General features: G+C 32.3%; 2 protein-coding genes across 3 annotated transcripts in view; one reads left to right on the top strand and one right to left on the bottom strand.

Moving 5' to 3' along the window:
- Positions 1-11,369, top strand: part of LOC110998172 (epidermal growth factor receptor) — a 68,989-nt gene extending 57,620 nt beyond the window's left edge. For both annotated transcript variants that reach the window (XM_022266664.2, XM_022266663.2), the window contains exons 2-7: positions 2,981-4,381; positions 4,641-4,773; positions 5,076-6,903; positions 7,022-8,444; positions 8,600-9,230; positions 9,800-11,369. In XM_022266664.2, coding sequence (XP_022122356.2) covers positions 2,981-4,381; positions 4,641-4,773; positions 5,076-6,903; positions 7,022-7,870 — 4,211 coding nt within the window. In that variant the 3' untranslated portion in view covers positions 7,871-8,444; positions 8,600-9,230; positions 9,800-11,369. The remainder of the gene's footprint in view (positions 1-2,980; positions 4,382-4,640; positions 4,774-5,075; positions 6,904-7,021; positions 8,445-8,599; positions 9,231-9,799) is intronic.
- Positions 11,370-11,829: 460 nt separating this feature from the next.
- LOC110998164 (dnaJ homolog subfamily C member 22) lies at positions 11,830-16,558 on the bottom strand. Its single transcript, XM_022266656.2, has 6 exons — positions 16,019-16,558; positions 15,578-15,725; positions 15,043-15,247; positions 14,795-14,938; positions 14,434-14,557; positions 11,830-14,102 (listed from the first exon to the last, which is right to left on the bottom strand). The coding sequence occupies exons 1-6, from the start codon at positions 16,280-16,282 to the stop codon at positions 13,872-13,874; spliced, it is 1,116 nt and encodes a 371-aa protein (XP_022122348.1). The 5' UTR covers positions 16,283-16,558; the 3' UTR covers positions 11,830-13,871.
- Between the last annotated feature and the right edge of the window lie 108 nt (positions 16,559-16,666).

Raw genomic sequence — 16,666 nt, 5'->3', positions numbered from 1 at the left:
ATACTAGGTTATGTGTGGGTTGTCTTAATAACATAAAATCTTCAACATTGTGTTGTTTTTTCAATAAATTATTAATTACTTAACATACTTAAAAATGCAGCTATCGAAATTATGTAGGATAATGGCCATGTACTTTATCTGTATAATATATGGTAACTAAGACACAATTGGATGTTAAAACCCGTATGGGGCTGTAGCGTCATTGGATTATTATTATTACTACTTATTATATAGTACCAGAAATTAATTAAGGTTATATTTAAATGTATTTCAAAAACAAGCATTATGTCAACTTGGAGGTTGAATAACAACTCATTTTAAAGACTTTAATACTATTTTGATCATTTTGAATACCTAATATAGAAAAAAATATTACAAACAAGTATAATGGTATGAACGACTAACTAACAACTATAATTAACACACTCGGAGATCGAGAATAAGACTTTTTATTTAAAAAAATCTTAAAACTAATGCAAAAAAATAAATGGAAGCTAATGTTTCTCATGATGAGCTTTACATATTTAAGTCTATTTAAAAGCAAATAAACAATTAAATAAACGCAGATCAAAAATTCATCTACTACATCTCTCTCTAACATACTTTAGCCTACATACTATATGACATTTAAAATTGATTAATTTATATTCATACAAACTGAAATTTATACGTCTACGTCATTTACTTACAGCATGTGCGCAAGTTTTTACTTTGTCAACAATAAGAAAATGACATTCAAATAATATTTTGTGTATAATTCACTTCTGTTTACGTAAATGAAAGTATTTTCTGTATAATTTTAAATTACTTGACCGTTTATCCTTAAAAACAGATCCATATTTACACTAATCGATTCACAGATTACATTACATGGGTACCTTTTTCATTATACACACGAAAGATATCTATTCTAAACAGTTTGTATAATATTTAGTGTTTCAACATTTTGGTATTTCTACATTTATTTTTACGTGTTTTATGCACTTAAAAATCCATCAATGAAAATGGTACGAGGTAATATCTTATTTACATATCTGGTTATACACATTAAATTTCCATTATTTAGTAGTCTCCAAGTGTACATTACCATATATGTTTATATACTAATTTAAAATGTCACTTCTTAATTAATATTAATACAACATCAAAAAAATTCTCTTAAAATATTTATTAATTTGTGCATTTATAATATATTTAGAAACAGTATACTAATAAAGAGTGCAATTGCATTAAACGTAATCTTTTTAAATGTTACAATTATAATAAATATGATTTATACTAATACACATTAAATTCGAAATCTAAGTACATGCTTACTTCAAGTTTTATGACATTTCAAATGTAAAGATATTGACAGGTAATTGTAAATATAGATTCTTAATTTGAAAGTCTTCACCTTTTATGTTTAAACAAAACCGTAAGACGAGATATTATACACAATGAGAAATTGTAGTGAAAGGTTCAACTCCCCGAATGAAATGTTAGTGGATCAAAACTGGTTCCAGTGCTTCAGAATGCACGTAACTGGATAAAAACATTTGCCTCAGTCAAACCAGTCGTTGAGCTTTACATGCTAAGCTTTTGTATGTACTCAAGTTGAGCGATTGGTCAAGAAAATGCACAATTGCAATAAGGAAAGGATATTGCAATATTGTTTGACATCGCCTCGTTAACCGGGGGAATTAGGATTGATCGGAAATTGAGCTCAATATAATAATACAATATATTTATTTTGTTAATTAGCGAACAAATACTAATTGGTTGTTCTCGTAAAATAGCAGTGTTAGGCGCAAGCGCGATGCGCAACAGTGCGGTGTCACTACTATCACCTATGTCATCTCGGCATGGGTTCATGCATCTGGGTCGACCGGACACCGGATTTCTACCCACACGTCAATTGACCAAAACCGATATTCATAAAACAAACGCGTTCGTACGATCCAGTGACATTTGAAATCGGTTGTGGACGTGGGAGGCACCTTGCCAAGTTTATATGTTTACAAAGCAGATTATGACGAAACTTTAAAGTTTAACTAAGTTTATTCACATTTTTAAATTTTTGTTTAGCAGACTTTTACTCACCTATCGTAGATTTCTCCTGGGCTCATTCCTGCTTGTATATATATTATATTGTATAATATATTTTTTTATTGTTTTACACATAACACTTATTAGCTATAACCAGACCTTGAGAAAGTAGGTAACGTAAATTAACACATTAGTGTCAGCCATTAGAATATATTTTGCAATATAACATTGGTTGTATGAATTGAAATGGTTTTTGGTTGTTTCGTATTTTTACTGTAAGTTTCGAAATTTCACCTACCTGAGTTTTAGTTAATAATATCGAGTTACCCGTGTAGTGGCTAGTCAATAACATTATTCGACAGCCAGGTAGATACGACCCAAACGCGGTAACAATGGTTTCTATCGTGAGTCTCTATAGATTTACGGATAGTAGTTAAAATTTGGATTAATATATATGTAAGTTAATCCAATAATTAGTCATTTGAAAAACTCAAGAGTAACGTTTATTAAATAAAAAAATCAAATTTAGAGAAAAATACATGGAAAAGATACCAATTCTATTAAATATACAGAAAAATCAGGAGATGTTTTCGGGCTGTTTACCATTAACTACGTAATACAAGATGTCACGTTGTAAATAGGATACGCATTTGTAAGACAAATCTCAATCCAGGTGATTCAGATTTCTTGCATGCATAAGTTATTTAAAGTTGTTATTGCACCAATTTCATAATGGAAAGTTGTAGAACATGTATCTCTACATACGCAAGACGGATGCCAACACGTTGGACACAAATCAAATTAAGTAAAACTACTTATAGTTCGTTGCTTTAGTGGGTCAACCTACGAATATAAGGTTGTTGATTTATAAAACCTCAATACTACCTTTAATAATTAAATCCACATATAATTTATCTTTTAACAAACATTTATGAATTTTTTCTCTTTCCAGTATGTATCGGCACAAATGGTCGGATGTCAGTACCCTCGAATCGCGACACTCACTACAGAAACCTGCGAGACAGATTCACGAACTGTACTTACGTTGACGGCAACCTTGAACTTACGTGGTTGGAAAATGAAACAATGGATTTGTCTTTTCTCCAACACATACGAGAAGTTACCGGCTATGTGCTTATATCATATGTTAAGGTGGCACACATTATTTTGCCACAACTGCAAATTATTAGAGGAAGAACACTTTTCAAATTGAATGTAAGAGACGAGGAATTTGCGCTTTTGGTAACGATGTCTTCAGCTTTCACACTTGAACTTCCAGCTCTAAGAGACGTTCTAAGGGGCAGTGTTGGAATTTATAATAACTACAACTTATGCCACGTTAAAACCATAAATTGGGATGAAATTATTACAGGAGTAAATGCCTCATATGTATTTGTTTATAAATTTAAAGTTCCAGAGAGGGAATGTCCACCATGCCACCCTAGTTGCGAGTTGGGTTGCTGGGGAGATGGCCCTCACAACTGTCAAAAATTTTCTAAAATAAACTGCAGTCCTCAATGCGATCAAGGTAGATGTTTTGGCCCGAATCCTCGAGATTGCTGTAATACTTTCTGTGCCGGCGGTTGTACCGGTCCTTTACCCAGCCAGTGTCTTGCCTGCAGAAATTTCTACGATGAAGGAACGTGCTCTCAAGAATGTCCACAGATGCAAAAGTACAATCCTACAACATATTCTTGGGAACCAAACCCTAACGGAAAATACGCTTATGGTGCTACATGCGTAAGGAACTGCCCAGAGCACCTTTTGAAAGATAATGGTGCATGCGTTAGAAGTTGCCCGCCGAACAAAACAGCAGTTAACGGCGAATGTATTCCTTGCAATGTAACTTGCCCGAAGACTTGTCGTGCTGAGAGACCGATACATTCAGGAAATATAGAAAGTTTTAAAGACTGTACCATTATAGACGGTTCTATAGAAATTCTAGAAATGACATTTACTGGTTTCCAGCATGTTAATCCGGATTATTCATTTGGAGAACGATATGCGAAAATGGAACCCGATGCGTTAGAGATTTTCAGCACAGTACGGGAAGTGACAGGATATCTGAATGTACAAGCGCATCATCCAAATTTCACCAGCCTCTCCTATTTTAGAAATTTAGAAGTGATTGGAGGTCGGCAAGTAGTAGAAAATCTATTTGCATCTCTATATATTGTTAAGACTTCTTTGAAATCACTTGGATTGAAGTCATTAAAAAAAGTAAATTCGGGAGCAATTGCTATAATGGAAAATAGGCACTTATGTTTTGCTGATAAAATTGCTTGGAACAAGTTGGTGAAATCAAAAGACCACAAGCAAATAATTCAGAAAAATGGAGACACTCAGAACTGTGGTATGTATAATTAGCGATCACACTTTAGATTGGTTTGAGGATCCTCAAAGTAAAGTCAGTAAATTTAATTTATCATATATTTAAGGCGTTGCGAAATACTTATACAAGATTAAGCGAATTTATATTTTTTATTATTATTTTAAAAATAACTTTTTCCTATTAACACCCTAACCACTAATGCTGGCGATATTACAAATGTAATTTCCACCCAACCAACATAACACCGTCTTTAGGTATGTACAATAAGCATGTCTTTCAGAAAAAGCAAACATGGTTTGTGACCCACAATGTTCTTCGGATGGTTGCTGGGGGCCAGGGCCTGACCAATGTCTTTCCTGTGAAAACTACAAATTTGGCGATATCTGTATCCAAAACTGCAGTGTTCATCCTGGGTCAGTATTTATGATACTATTATGTTAATTTGTTTTAACGTTATTAGGTATAGGAAAATAAATACTACTTTATATCTATAAACAAAAAAAAAATAATAATAATATATACATCTGTATATATTGCAATGCGATTGTATATTTGGCATTAGAAATTCTTTGCCCTCGGATGGTAAAAATATGTTTATTCTTAATAATACGCTAAGTATTTACTTAATTCCTTAAAGCGTTATAAAAATGATATTAATGATTGCTCAACATTATTATTTAAAACAACAACTCAATTAAGGTTTCTCAATTTTCAGGCTTTACCAATCGGGTACAAAAATTTGCAAGCAGTGTCATTCTGAATGCCTTGATGGATGCTCAGGTCCCAGTCGTGCCAACTGCTCAAAATGTAAACACGTACGCGATGGACCATACTGTGTAGCAGAATGTCCAGACTCGAGATACCCATCAGAAAATGGCACTTGCCAACCCTGTCATGGTAACTGTTTTAATGGGTGTACAGGACCAGAAAACACCGTCGGAATTGGTGGTTGCAATTCATGCAAAAAAGCTATCATCAGCGTGGAAGCTACAGTCGAAAGCTGTCTTAAAGAAAATGAACCATGTCCCGACGGTTACTATAACGAATGGGTTGGAAATGTAATACTATTAGAAGGGAAAGTTAAAGTAGTGTGCCGAAAATGTCATCCATTGTGCAGGAAATGCACAGGTTTTGGAATACACGAACAAGTTTGCCAAGTTTGTAATGGTTTTAAACGTGGGGATCAATGTGAAGATGAATGCCCTCCGGATCATTTCACTGACGAAGTAGACAGAATTTGTTCACCCTGTCACCCAGAATGCCGTGGTTGCACCGGACTTACATCGACAGATTGCATAAAATGTGATAATCTAAAAATATTCTTAACTGACATTAATACTGGACCGTTTAATTGCACTGCTACATGTCCCGAAGACATTCCACATAAAATTTATTTCGACGAACTGCACCAAAACCCCATTGAAGAGCCATACTGTTCAGCGCTAGCAAACGGCCCGCCAGCGATGTCAACCGCGAAAATTCCAACCGTTTTAGTAATAATATTAGTTTTGGCATTTATTCTTTTAGTAATCCTAGCCATTATAGGATATACATGTCGACAGAAAGCAAAAGCAAAAAAAGAAGCGGTAAAAATGACTATGGTTTTGACAGGCTGTGAAGATAACGAACCTCTTCGACCAACTAATGTGAAACCAAACCTTGCAAAACTAAGAATAGTTAAAGAAGCGGAATTGCGACGAGGTGGTATGCTGGGATTCGGTGCCTTTGGAAAAGTCTATAAAGGTGTCTGGGTTCCAGAAGGTGAAAATGTAAAAATTCCAGTCGCGATAAAAATCTTAAAGGAAGGAACAGGAGCAAACACAAGTAAAGAGTTTTTGGAAGAAGCATACATAATGGCTAGTGTTGAACATCCCAACTTACTGCAATTACTAGCGGTGTGTATGACAAACCAAATGATGCTCATTACACAGTTAATGCCTTTAGGATGCTTATTGGATTACGTACGAACACATAAAGAAAAAATTGGATCGAAAGCCTTCTTGAATTGGTGCACCCAAATAGCTCGTGGAATGGCTTACTTAGAAGAAAAGCGGCTGGTTCATAGAGATCTTGCGGCACGAAATGTCTTAGTGCAAACACCAAACTGTGTAAAAATAACAGATTTTGGATTAGCTAAATTACTAGACATTAATGAAGACGAGTATAAAGCTGCGGGTGGTAAGATGCCTATTAAATGGTTAGCATTAGAATGCGTACAGCACAGAATTTTCACACATAAAAGTGACGTGTGGGCTTTTGGTGTTACTATATGGGAAATTCTAAGCTATGGTGCAAGACCCTATGCCAATATATCAGCCCGAAATGTACCTGAACTAATTGAAAATGGGTTAAAACTTCCTCAACCAGCAATCTGCACTCTTGACATCTACTGTGTTATGGTATCATGCTGGATGTTGGATGCTGATAGCCGTCCCACTTTTAAACAATTGGCAGACACATTCGCCGATATGGCTAGGGATCCTGGACGGTACCTTGTCATTCCCGGTGACAAGTTTATGCGTCTACCATCATATTCTACCCAGGTCAGTTAAAGTTTTAACCTCCTAATCCAAAACTTTTAAAATCGTATATCATAAAACATTCAGTTAATCTAACGTAAAAAAATATTATGCACATATTTATGTAAACTTTTGATTACAGGACGAGAAAGAATTAATAAAGAACCTTTCATCAGCAATGGACGGACCAGAGCCTCTGGTAGAAGCCGATGAATACTTACAACCAAAGTTTAAAAATTTGCCATGCACCACTACAACTGCTTCTGTTGTTACGGCTGGTGTAGAAACTCATACAGGATCCTTAAAACCAGGTGCCTCGACATCATGGACAAATAATGGGCCCAGAATAGAAGGTGCGACTAATGACAGTGCCAACAAACCTGAAACTTGGGACCAAGATTTATTAAGATATAACAACACAAACAGTAAATCAGATGATTCGGATACTCGTCATTATTATAATAACGGAGTTTGTGCTTCTGAGAGCTCTAGTTCCAGATATTGTAGTGATCCCATGAAATCTAGACCTGACGAAGAAAACAAATTCGACAGTATGTCGAAAATAAAAGAGGCACAAGTTGGAAATCTAAAGCTTAATTTGCCACTTGACGAGGATGATTATTTAATGCCATCTCCGCAACACACTCAAAACGCTTCCACCTACATGGACTTAATAGGCGAAAGTGCGGAAGGACAGGATATAAAGGATTTGTGTTATGGTGGTTTTGTGCCATCAAAGAGATGTGTGGACAATCCGGAATATTTAATGTCAGACCAAAGTGTTCCAGCACAGACTATTGGAATACCCACGGAATCTTTGCCTCTAGAGTGTACAAGCGAGTGTAGTGGCAGTGATTCAACACCGCAGCCTACCACTAGCAAATATCAACCCCAAAGATCTGTCGAAGAAGAGTCAATGTCCGATCACGAATACTATAATGACTTGCAACGGGAGCTCCAACCATTGCGCCGTAATGAAACAACTGTATAAAGCGTAGAATTATTTATAAAATTTAGGTTTTACTTTTTAATAGAGTGATCTCTTACAAATATATCTACTTAATGCGTGCAAGCGCACAGCGTGCCATTTATCAATGGCTAGTGTTAATTGTTGAATTTTATGAAATTTTTATTTTTATATTAGTAGTATGTTATATCGCCACAATATGATAGTAATAAATGAACATAGAATATCACAAGTAAAACGACTTTTTTCGTTTTATCGTGGTGGGAATTAATAACAATCAAGAAGATGAAATGATCAGCTACCGCCAATCTTCTTCACGGCTATGGTGCAAGACAAATTACGAATTTGACGGATATAATCACATCATTTTGTGATCAAAATAAACTAGTATAAATAAAAGAAGCGTACTTTGCAAGTCATTATTACGAAACTATTTTCCTATGTGATGAAAGTGCTACGAGATGCGGATAAATATGGAAGTTCATCATAATGTTGAGCTAAAACCGAACAGCGGTGTTAATCATCCACAAATGAACAACACAATATGGATCAGAATGTTAATCCTACCCCATTTATGTTAATGGGTATCTGTTATTAAGTGAGTTTAAAATTTATTTACTAATAAAACCATTTACGTTTGGATTATGTAACTTTATTATATGACTTAATTCTAAACGTAGTATAAAAGTTGAAAATTCTTAAGCTAGGGATAAATTAGTTTAGTTTTAAAATGATAAACCCTTATGTTTACAGTTACCGCAAAATACAGCATAGAAATGTACCGCTGAATAGAGTTACGCCGGAGATACATACAGCATCAAGTTGAAATTGTATTTAATACACAAACGTTTTGTTATTGCCGCCAAGAACCTCCGTGACAAGAGACGAATTCACTACATCTTTACCCAAAATGTACAAACATAAGTCAGACAGTGGTTTACCAGTAAGCAAATTTATAAAACATTATTAAAGATGAGTAAACCCCGGAACAAATGGCGCCAGTTCAAATTATGGAATAAATCTACACAAAAATAACGTTTGGAGATAAGATATACTTTGGCAGCGATAATCCATGAATTGTTTGATGCGTTTACCATCCTATTTCGCTTAGGTTACATTTTGTATTGGGAATTTGAGATGCTTAAATAGTGTATATCCACACTCATATCAATTTCATATTTAAAGGACGCAAAACAATTCATGAAACTGCAAATTATAATAATTAGCATTCATGTGCTGTTACAAAAAACTCAACTTTATCTAATAAACGAAGTTATTGCATCTAAAAGGTCTAGAATCCAGGGGAATCAAACTCTGACGATATAAGTTGGATAAAACAAGTGTGATTATTATCACAAGAACGATGTGATTCTGTTATTTTGAGGTGAGTTTATTATATTAATTAAAGTACAAATCAAATTATTTTATGATCATAAAATTATAACATACAAAACGTGATTTAAAATTATCAAATCACACAAACTATTTTATTAATAATTATTTTTTATATACAAGTTGATCAGTCTTCTGTGGCGGACACTTCACGAGTACAGCTCTTAACAAACGATTATACCTAATTCCATTTTTAAATGAACACTTAATAGAATACAATAAAAAGGTTGCGCAAAATAAATAAAAAATGGGATATTCAGGTAAACTGTAACCCCTTAAAATGTAAGTTGCGCCCTCATTCGGTATCATCCAATAGTGACGATATCTATATAGATATTTAATGTATATTTCTTTCTTTTTTTTAACGTTCATAAGTGTACATTATGTTACCTATATGAATAAATTATTTTTGATTTCATTTGATATAATGTATAATCTAATATGATCACGCGGAGCAAACTCAATACTGTGATTGTGGTCGCTATTAGAAGTTACGAAAACCACAGGTTGATTGTAATAATATTTTACAATAGTTTTGAACAATGCTATTCTTGCTTTTAGGGATAAAGTTCTTCTATGTAGAAGACTTCAAATACTAACTGCAATACTGGTTTCGAATAAATCGCGAAACAAGAAGGTACAACGACATTACATCTATATTGAAGAGACCAATCAAAGTGCCATACAATAACATCAAAGGACTCTAATATATGCATGGATTATTAGGTGTGAGCAAAGCGATTAAAAAAGTGTGTTTTACAAACAATACGTCACCTAAGTTATTGGAAATACACATGTTGTGACCTTAAAATTGTTAAGTTGTAAGAATATTGAATGAACATGTAATTCTTCATAACCGAAACGATACTTTCAATCGCCCTTGGGTTAAAAAACCGAGTGAAAAAGGGACGTGATTAGATAGGCCTGATTAATAATTCGTCAAGTCTTACCTATTTAACTTAACCGAGAATAAATCTTTGTTGTTAACTGTTATGAACTGTAATTTGTAGATAAATAATTTTATTAGGTATGCTAATAGGAAACAAAACAATATTATTTATTAATAATAGGTTAAGAAAGGCTATGTTTATGTTTCAAAGTATAGGTTTAAGCAAAAATATTTTAATAAAAGCTGTGATAATTAGATTAATATTTAGTGTAAATTTGTTACTTAAGTCATGGAATCGGTTTGCGGTGAAGATTGCCATTAAAGACAATGTAATTCAAATTAATATTATTATTGTTATTTGATATTTTCATTACTAAACAATAAAGTTTAGATTACAATGCAATTATTATGATTAAAATATGGTGATTGTAGATAAGTTAATCAAGTAATTTCATTCAATAAGTGTTTTGTCATAGAAATAGTGTATTGCTTCGTGAATTGCTAATGAATTTGTATCTTAATTCTGAGCTACACGATCAGCAGTCGTGCTAGGCAATGCGATTTTATGACGTCTTGGTGCAGCTTCGTTTTGGCCGCTTTTTTTTAATCACCATTTATCATATGCACTTTGTAATCAACAATGTTTATTGTTTACATGCCAAGCTTGCACAAAATTTTATGAAAATGTATACCTAGATATAAAATTGTACGCAGGTACCGTGCCACTGTTATATATTACATGTTTTAAATTTAGAATCCTGGTAGCTCTTAAGTTTGTAAATATGTTTATAGCACAAGAAATAAAGATTTTATACAGAGAATTTTAAAATATGTATTTATGGCTGAATATAAATAACATTGCGATAAGAATTGATGAGCATTGTCTACAGCACAAACTAAGCTCACAATATATTTTATTAGCTATTTATAAGGTATTAAACCAAACCTCGATTGCCATGTAACTTGTAGATATAGGTTGTAAAAATATATTATGAAATAAAAATAATTCGTGACTGAACCCTAGAGTCACAAATAAATCCCATTTAAATATGTAAATTAAATGTGCCATTATGTTCACATAGATTTATATAATATTTCTGTGTTCAAAAATATGCAAGTTTGCCTACTTCACAGCAATTCTAGAGAATGAAATTGATTTCAGTTACAGATAAAACAATAGTTTACATGGCCGATTCATAAATGTATTTTAAAACGTGGATACTGTATACCTTAATAAATAATAAAAAGTATAATCTTTCTTTGTCTGTCACCTCATACACGAATACAATAGGACAAAATCGATTGTCCAAATGAGAAAGAGATTTGATTGCGTATGTCACGGAGGGTTTAACATAATATGTACGTGATTCTAGACACTGCATCAGTTTGACTGTTCCAAGATAAATGTTGATCTATGTAAATATTTAGTGCGTTGGCATTGCATATTTACTTTCTCACAAATACGCCAATAATTATATTATATAAAATAATATAACTTGTTTTGTTAAATAAAATTCAATTTTAACGTTGGTTGTGTTGTGCACATGCAGAAGCAATTACAGTAAGTTTTATATAATATTGGTAATCACCGACAGATACACCGCAACATTGCTTACTTAGATGCTACGGCCGTTGCAACATATAAACAAAACATAAATGAATAGTAAAATATTTATTTAAAAAAAATAAAGTTACATTAACTATTAAATAAGCAGAAAAATATAATATTTGTTATAATAAAAATAGTATAAAACATAGATATACAATATGGACGGATAGGAGATACTTTAAACGATCATTAAAGGTACAAAGTAAAATATTATTATAAATATTTAAGATTAAGTACGTTCTTACAACCAACGTGAGTTCACATATAAATAACTCTTTAAAAATATAAAGAGACCTCATCCCTTAAAAGTAATCTATAATGAATGTCATAAATTATTTTAACAATAAGGTATTTCGTTATTAAATATTTTTGGTTTTTAAATGCATGGAAATAAAATAGTCTAAACAATAAAAACATAATTCAGACGTACGTATTATATAAACTTATCGGTAATCATATTTAGCACAACCTAAAAGTAGTTGATTTTTAATGAGATTTTCTTCGACTTGATATTCAACTTAGAACTGATTTTAATGGGCGTGTTACTGACATATTAGTTTTTTTTTATTAGGTTGTAATGTATATTAATTTAGGAATGTTTTTTAAATTCGATCAATTTGATTTATAGAATGTTTATTATCATTCATATTTGGGCGTATATCTTCGTTTAATTAGTAAAGTTAACCTACTATAAACTTGAGCAATATAATTTTGTTAGTTAAACGTTTCACGTTTAACAAACAATATTTCATACAAAAATATTAAGTACAATGTTACTAATAATCAAAAAAATAGATAAGTACATTTATGTGGTTTTACTTATTAACAACGATTAACTTATTAATTATTAAAAATATAAAGTATAAAAATGGAAGATATAATAGAAGACAGATTAGGAAGAGCTTGGCTTCTATTTCTTTCTAGCTCTATATATAATGTTCCTATTTTATACAACTGACGTTACAAGTAACTTTTTGCAGGCTTCTGACTATGTCAGTGTATTTGAGCGGCGGTGGCACTATAAGTAGGTGGGCCTCCAACTTCCTCTTTTTAAAGAAAATTAATGTAAATTCACAAAAATAAACACTAAAAGACATATATATTACTTTGATATACTCGACTACTAGAGCTTATCGATCATTACTATAGGTCCATCGTACATATTAATGTATAATTACTAACCCAGTCTCAAACTAACTTTAGGTACTTAAAATATTCGACGTCAATTATTCGATACGCAGGTGATAAATTCAGATCTAGTTACATTAGCTAATCAACTAAAATACATATAGAAGTTATGTGTATTCAAAAAACGACTTTCATATATTATCATGTAAACCCTACACATAATATAAAGCCGACACGACGACGTAGAGTTGTTATATAGAAAGAAAATGAGGAAACTCAACCTTTGACTGCTTTCTACATTTCAATGAAGTTTGATGTTAAATCGAAAAACACTTACGATGTAATTTGATGTTTGACACAAATAGAACTAACAAAATGCATACAATGATAAAATTAAGATGTAATAATAATATTAATCACTAGAATAAGACGATTATTGTGATATAGTGCGTTCGAACTTTGAATTGCGTTCATGAAACAATATCAAATGGTGCAATTAGAATTTTGAAGAAGAAGGGATTTTGAAGTAATGATGATGATGGAGCTGATGTTTCGGTCTAATACTGCACTAATTGTACATTGGATGACCACACCAATTTAAATTTTATTTTATTTTGACTTGACATTTTCATTTCATTTTCAGAAAGCAATCGCATTGTCAACTGAACAATTGTAAGTAATCGTCAAGAAAAATGATCACTGTTTTCTGTTATATGAAACGCATATATGTCCGGTGTATTTATGTTTCTTCTCAGAAATTTAAGACAATACGCTGTTTTATCAGATAAATGTTTGATTTAAGTATCAATATGCTATGTGACTTCAGAATTCAGGTGTTGGAGTCCTTGGAATCCAAAGAACGTAGACGTTAACATTATGACCTTATGCTTGTCGTTATTTTTAACAATTTAATCGACTGACAAGACAATCCCGACTATATTATATTCGAGTAAACTTTTATATGAAAATTAGTTGAAGCTATACTAAATTACTGAGATTTAGTGTCGTCACTTATTCCGATCTTCATGGTAATCAGAATTGTCTTTCTTGTTCCGTCTGTTTCTTCTGTGTTTACTATTTGAGAGTATTTCGTAAGCTTCTTGAATTTCCATGAACCGCTCTTGGGCCGCGCGCCGCAGTTTATCATCCTTCACTTTATCGGGATGATTCTCGCGAGATAATTTCCGCCATGTTGACGTTATCTCTTGCTGACTTGCGTCAAAACCCAAGCCTAGTACCTAAAATGAAATAATTCGTTCACGTTGGGTGTCTATGGGTTAATCTAATATGAGCGAGTCTCCTGTATCTCCTGTGCTCGCAGAAATTAAATCTTTTATTTTTTTTATGTGAATGTGTAATTAGAGTTCTAGTTAGCAGTACCCTAAAAAGGTTTATCTTAGAACTAAACCTGTTTAAAACACAGATTTTGCATAAATTTCAAGGCCCCCAGAGGTGAAATTGTAAATTTTTAGATCATGTAAATAATTATGACTGCCAAGGCAAAACATACTTCGCTTCGCTAATTGTTTTTATACAATAGATAAATAAAGTATTAGTACTAGTACATACTTTGTAGGCATTTTGTTCCCCATGTGGATCAGACAAATCAATTATTTGCTTCCAAACCTCATACCAGCCATGATGCTGGGCGTATTGGTAGGTATCCAAGAGGCTTTGTTTTAAATCAAGCCACCTATTAAAAAAAATATTGTTAATAGTGTTACATTACACACAAGAAAGTTAAGTTTACAGTACAACCATTATATAAACTGAAGTCTAATAGGGCTTCTGTTTGACCAAATTTTTGTTTAGAGTTCTGAGTTTCACATTTAATTAAACTCCGTTATGCTTTATAGGCCCATGCCCCTAAAAAGCATCTATTTATATATATTTTGGTTATGGATGATGAAATGTATTTATAAAAACTTACCATGGGCTTGTATAGAAATGATGTAGAGCTTCATATATGGGTATTTCATCACCATCACTATCGGTTATGGTTCCATGGAAGTATAAATAGCCACACCATAGCGATATATACAAACCGGCACACAAACTTAAAATTGCCACCCGCCTTAAACAAAAGGTGAATTATAATATTCTTCTATATCTAAAATCTAAATATTTTTCAATAGTATGTATTATCTTATGTTAAAATGAGGGATTGACAAAACTAACTTGACAAAATGTGTTTTCTTATGAGGTGTTCTGCGCCATTCTTTGCTAAATGTATCAAAAGCCAATGCTGCAGCCACAATCATAATTGTAAACCAGACTGTATCATCATAGATGTAATAGCGAAGGGGATATGTAGCCAATGCTGCAATCAAGGGCCATTTCAAGCCACCCTGTTCACGACCAATATTGCCAACGGTCCATACACCTGTAACAATAAAATTACTATAATTTACTTAATTATTCAAAGTAAGAAAAGAAACAGATTCTATTTAGTTTTACATAAACAAAGGAAATAAAAACTTATAGGTCAAATTTAATGAATACTGGACTCACATAATGCACAATTATAACTGCTAAGTATTCCCAGCTGTATTTATACAAATAGGATATAGTATTTAAACAACTGAATATAAAATGATAATAAGACTTAAAATAATTTTAAAGTGATTATATTTATTAAATTTATATATTATAAAAGTATATATTAAATTTTAATGATCTGAAAAATGTCTTAGTATATAGAGAAATTACTTACCAAGAGCTACTACAATAGGCACCAGGCAGTTAAAATATTTCCAATTTATGCCCCAAAACTCTTCAGGAGGTATTGCTAGCATCATCATCTGTCCCCAAGAGTATCCAACCATCATCATTCCAGTGAATCGATTCATAGAAAAAGGAGGCTATTAAAAAATAAGAGCATGTTAATAAGTTATAATAACAGTTAATTTTATAATTTTATTTACGTTCCTATTTATATATTATTATTTGATATTATATATAAGTAGCTATATTTAATATCAAATAATAATTTATAATATCTCATATTTAATTATCATACATATCTGTAAAGCACAAAACATCAACTATTCAATTATCTGATTTAATATATAGATAGTTCTGTAATATTTTTGGCAGAAAAATAATTTACCCTAGATAACTCAGCAGTTTTTTAAAGTTATTAACCTTAACTCACCTTTTTGTATTGACGCATTCTGCCAATTAAATCTCGAATAGACTGAGGGTCATCGTTGGCATCTCTTACGTAGCGTGGAATCCGAAACACTTCTCCCAGCCAACCAACTCCAAATCCTCCAAGAGATGACCACCAAATAAATGCATGTCTATCGCGCCGCAAATAAAAATGGTGCAAGCCGAAAATTCCACCAAACAACCAAAACACATACGCCCAAAATACGGATTTACGTTCTGAGAAAAAGTTGAGAGCGGTTGCTGTCATTTTTAAAACATCTAGTTTATACGATGTCCTAGATACACCAATACACTATTTAACTAAATCAATAATTACAGACACAACTACAACATAATAAAGTTGATGCGAAACTTGTTACAAATGACAATTCTGCACTCTGCAGCCTTCCTTTTGAATGAATGCTGCTTAAATTTTAAAATAATCGATTTATATTCGGGAATCGGGACATTTATTTATAATTTAAAAGCAATATAAATTTCAATTTTCAAAACAATTTAATTGACACGTCTTGCAAGGACGAGATGACAAACTGTCAAATGACGTTGGCGAGCACACATATATTCCATTCCACACAGTACATGAAACTAAACATAGATAAGCTAATCTGTATTTTTATTATATTTTAGTATA

This window comes from Pieris rapae, chromosome Z (assembly GCF_905147795.1).
Source record: "Pieris rapae chromosome Z, ilPieRapa1.1, whole genome shotgun sequence".
In the NCBI taxonomy this organism is placed as follows: Eukaryota; Metazoa; Arthropoda; class Insecta; order Lepidoptera; family Pieridae; genus Pieris; species Pieris rapae.
The sequence above is the reverse complement of the archived record's forward strand: the minus strand, read 5'-3'. Positions and strand labels throughout refer to the sequence as shown.

What these genes read in the sequence shown, in the direction of transcription:
- LOC110998164 (XM_022266656.2), bottom strand. Translation starts at nt 16,282, where the DNA reads ATGACAGCAACCGCTCTCAACTTTTTCTCAGAACGTAAATCCGTATTT. An exon ending in AAGAAAACACATTTTGTCAA is followed by an intron (nt 14,939 to 15,042) that starts GTTAGTTTTGTC and finishes CTTTTGTTTAAG; the next exon opens with GCGGGTGGCAATTTTAAGTT. An exon ending in GGGAACAAAATGCCTACAAA is followed by an intron (nt 14,103 to 14,433) that starts GTATGTACTAGT and finishes ATTTCATTTTAG; the next exon opens with GTACTAGGCTTGGGTTTTGA.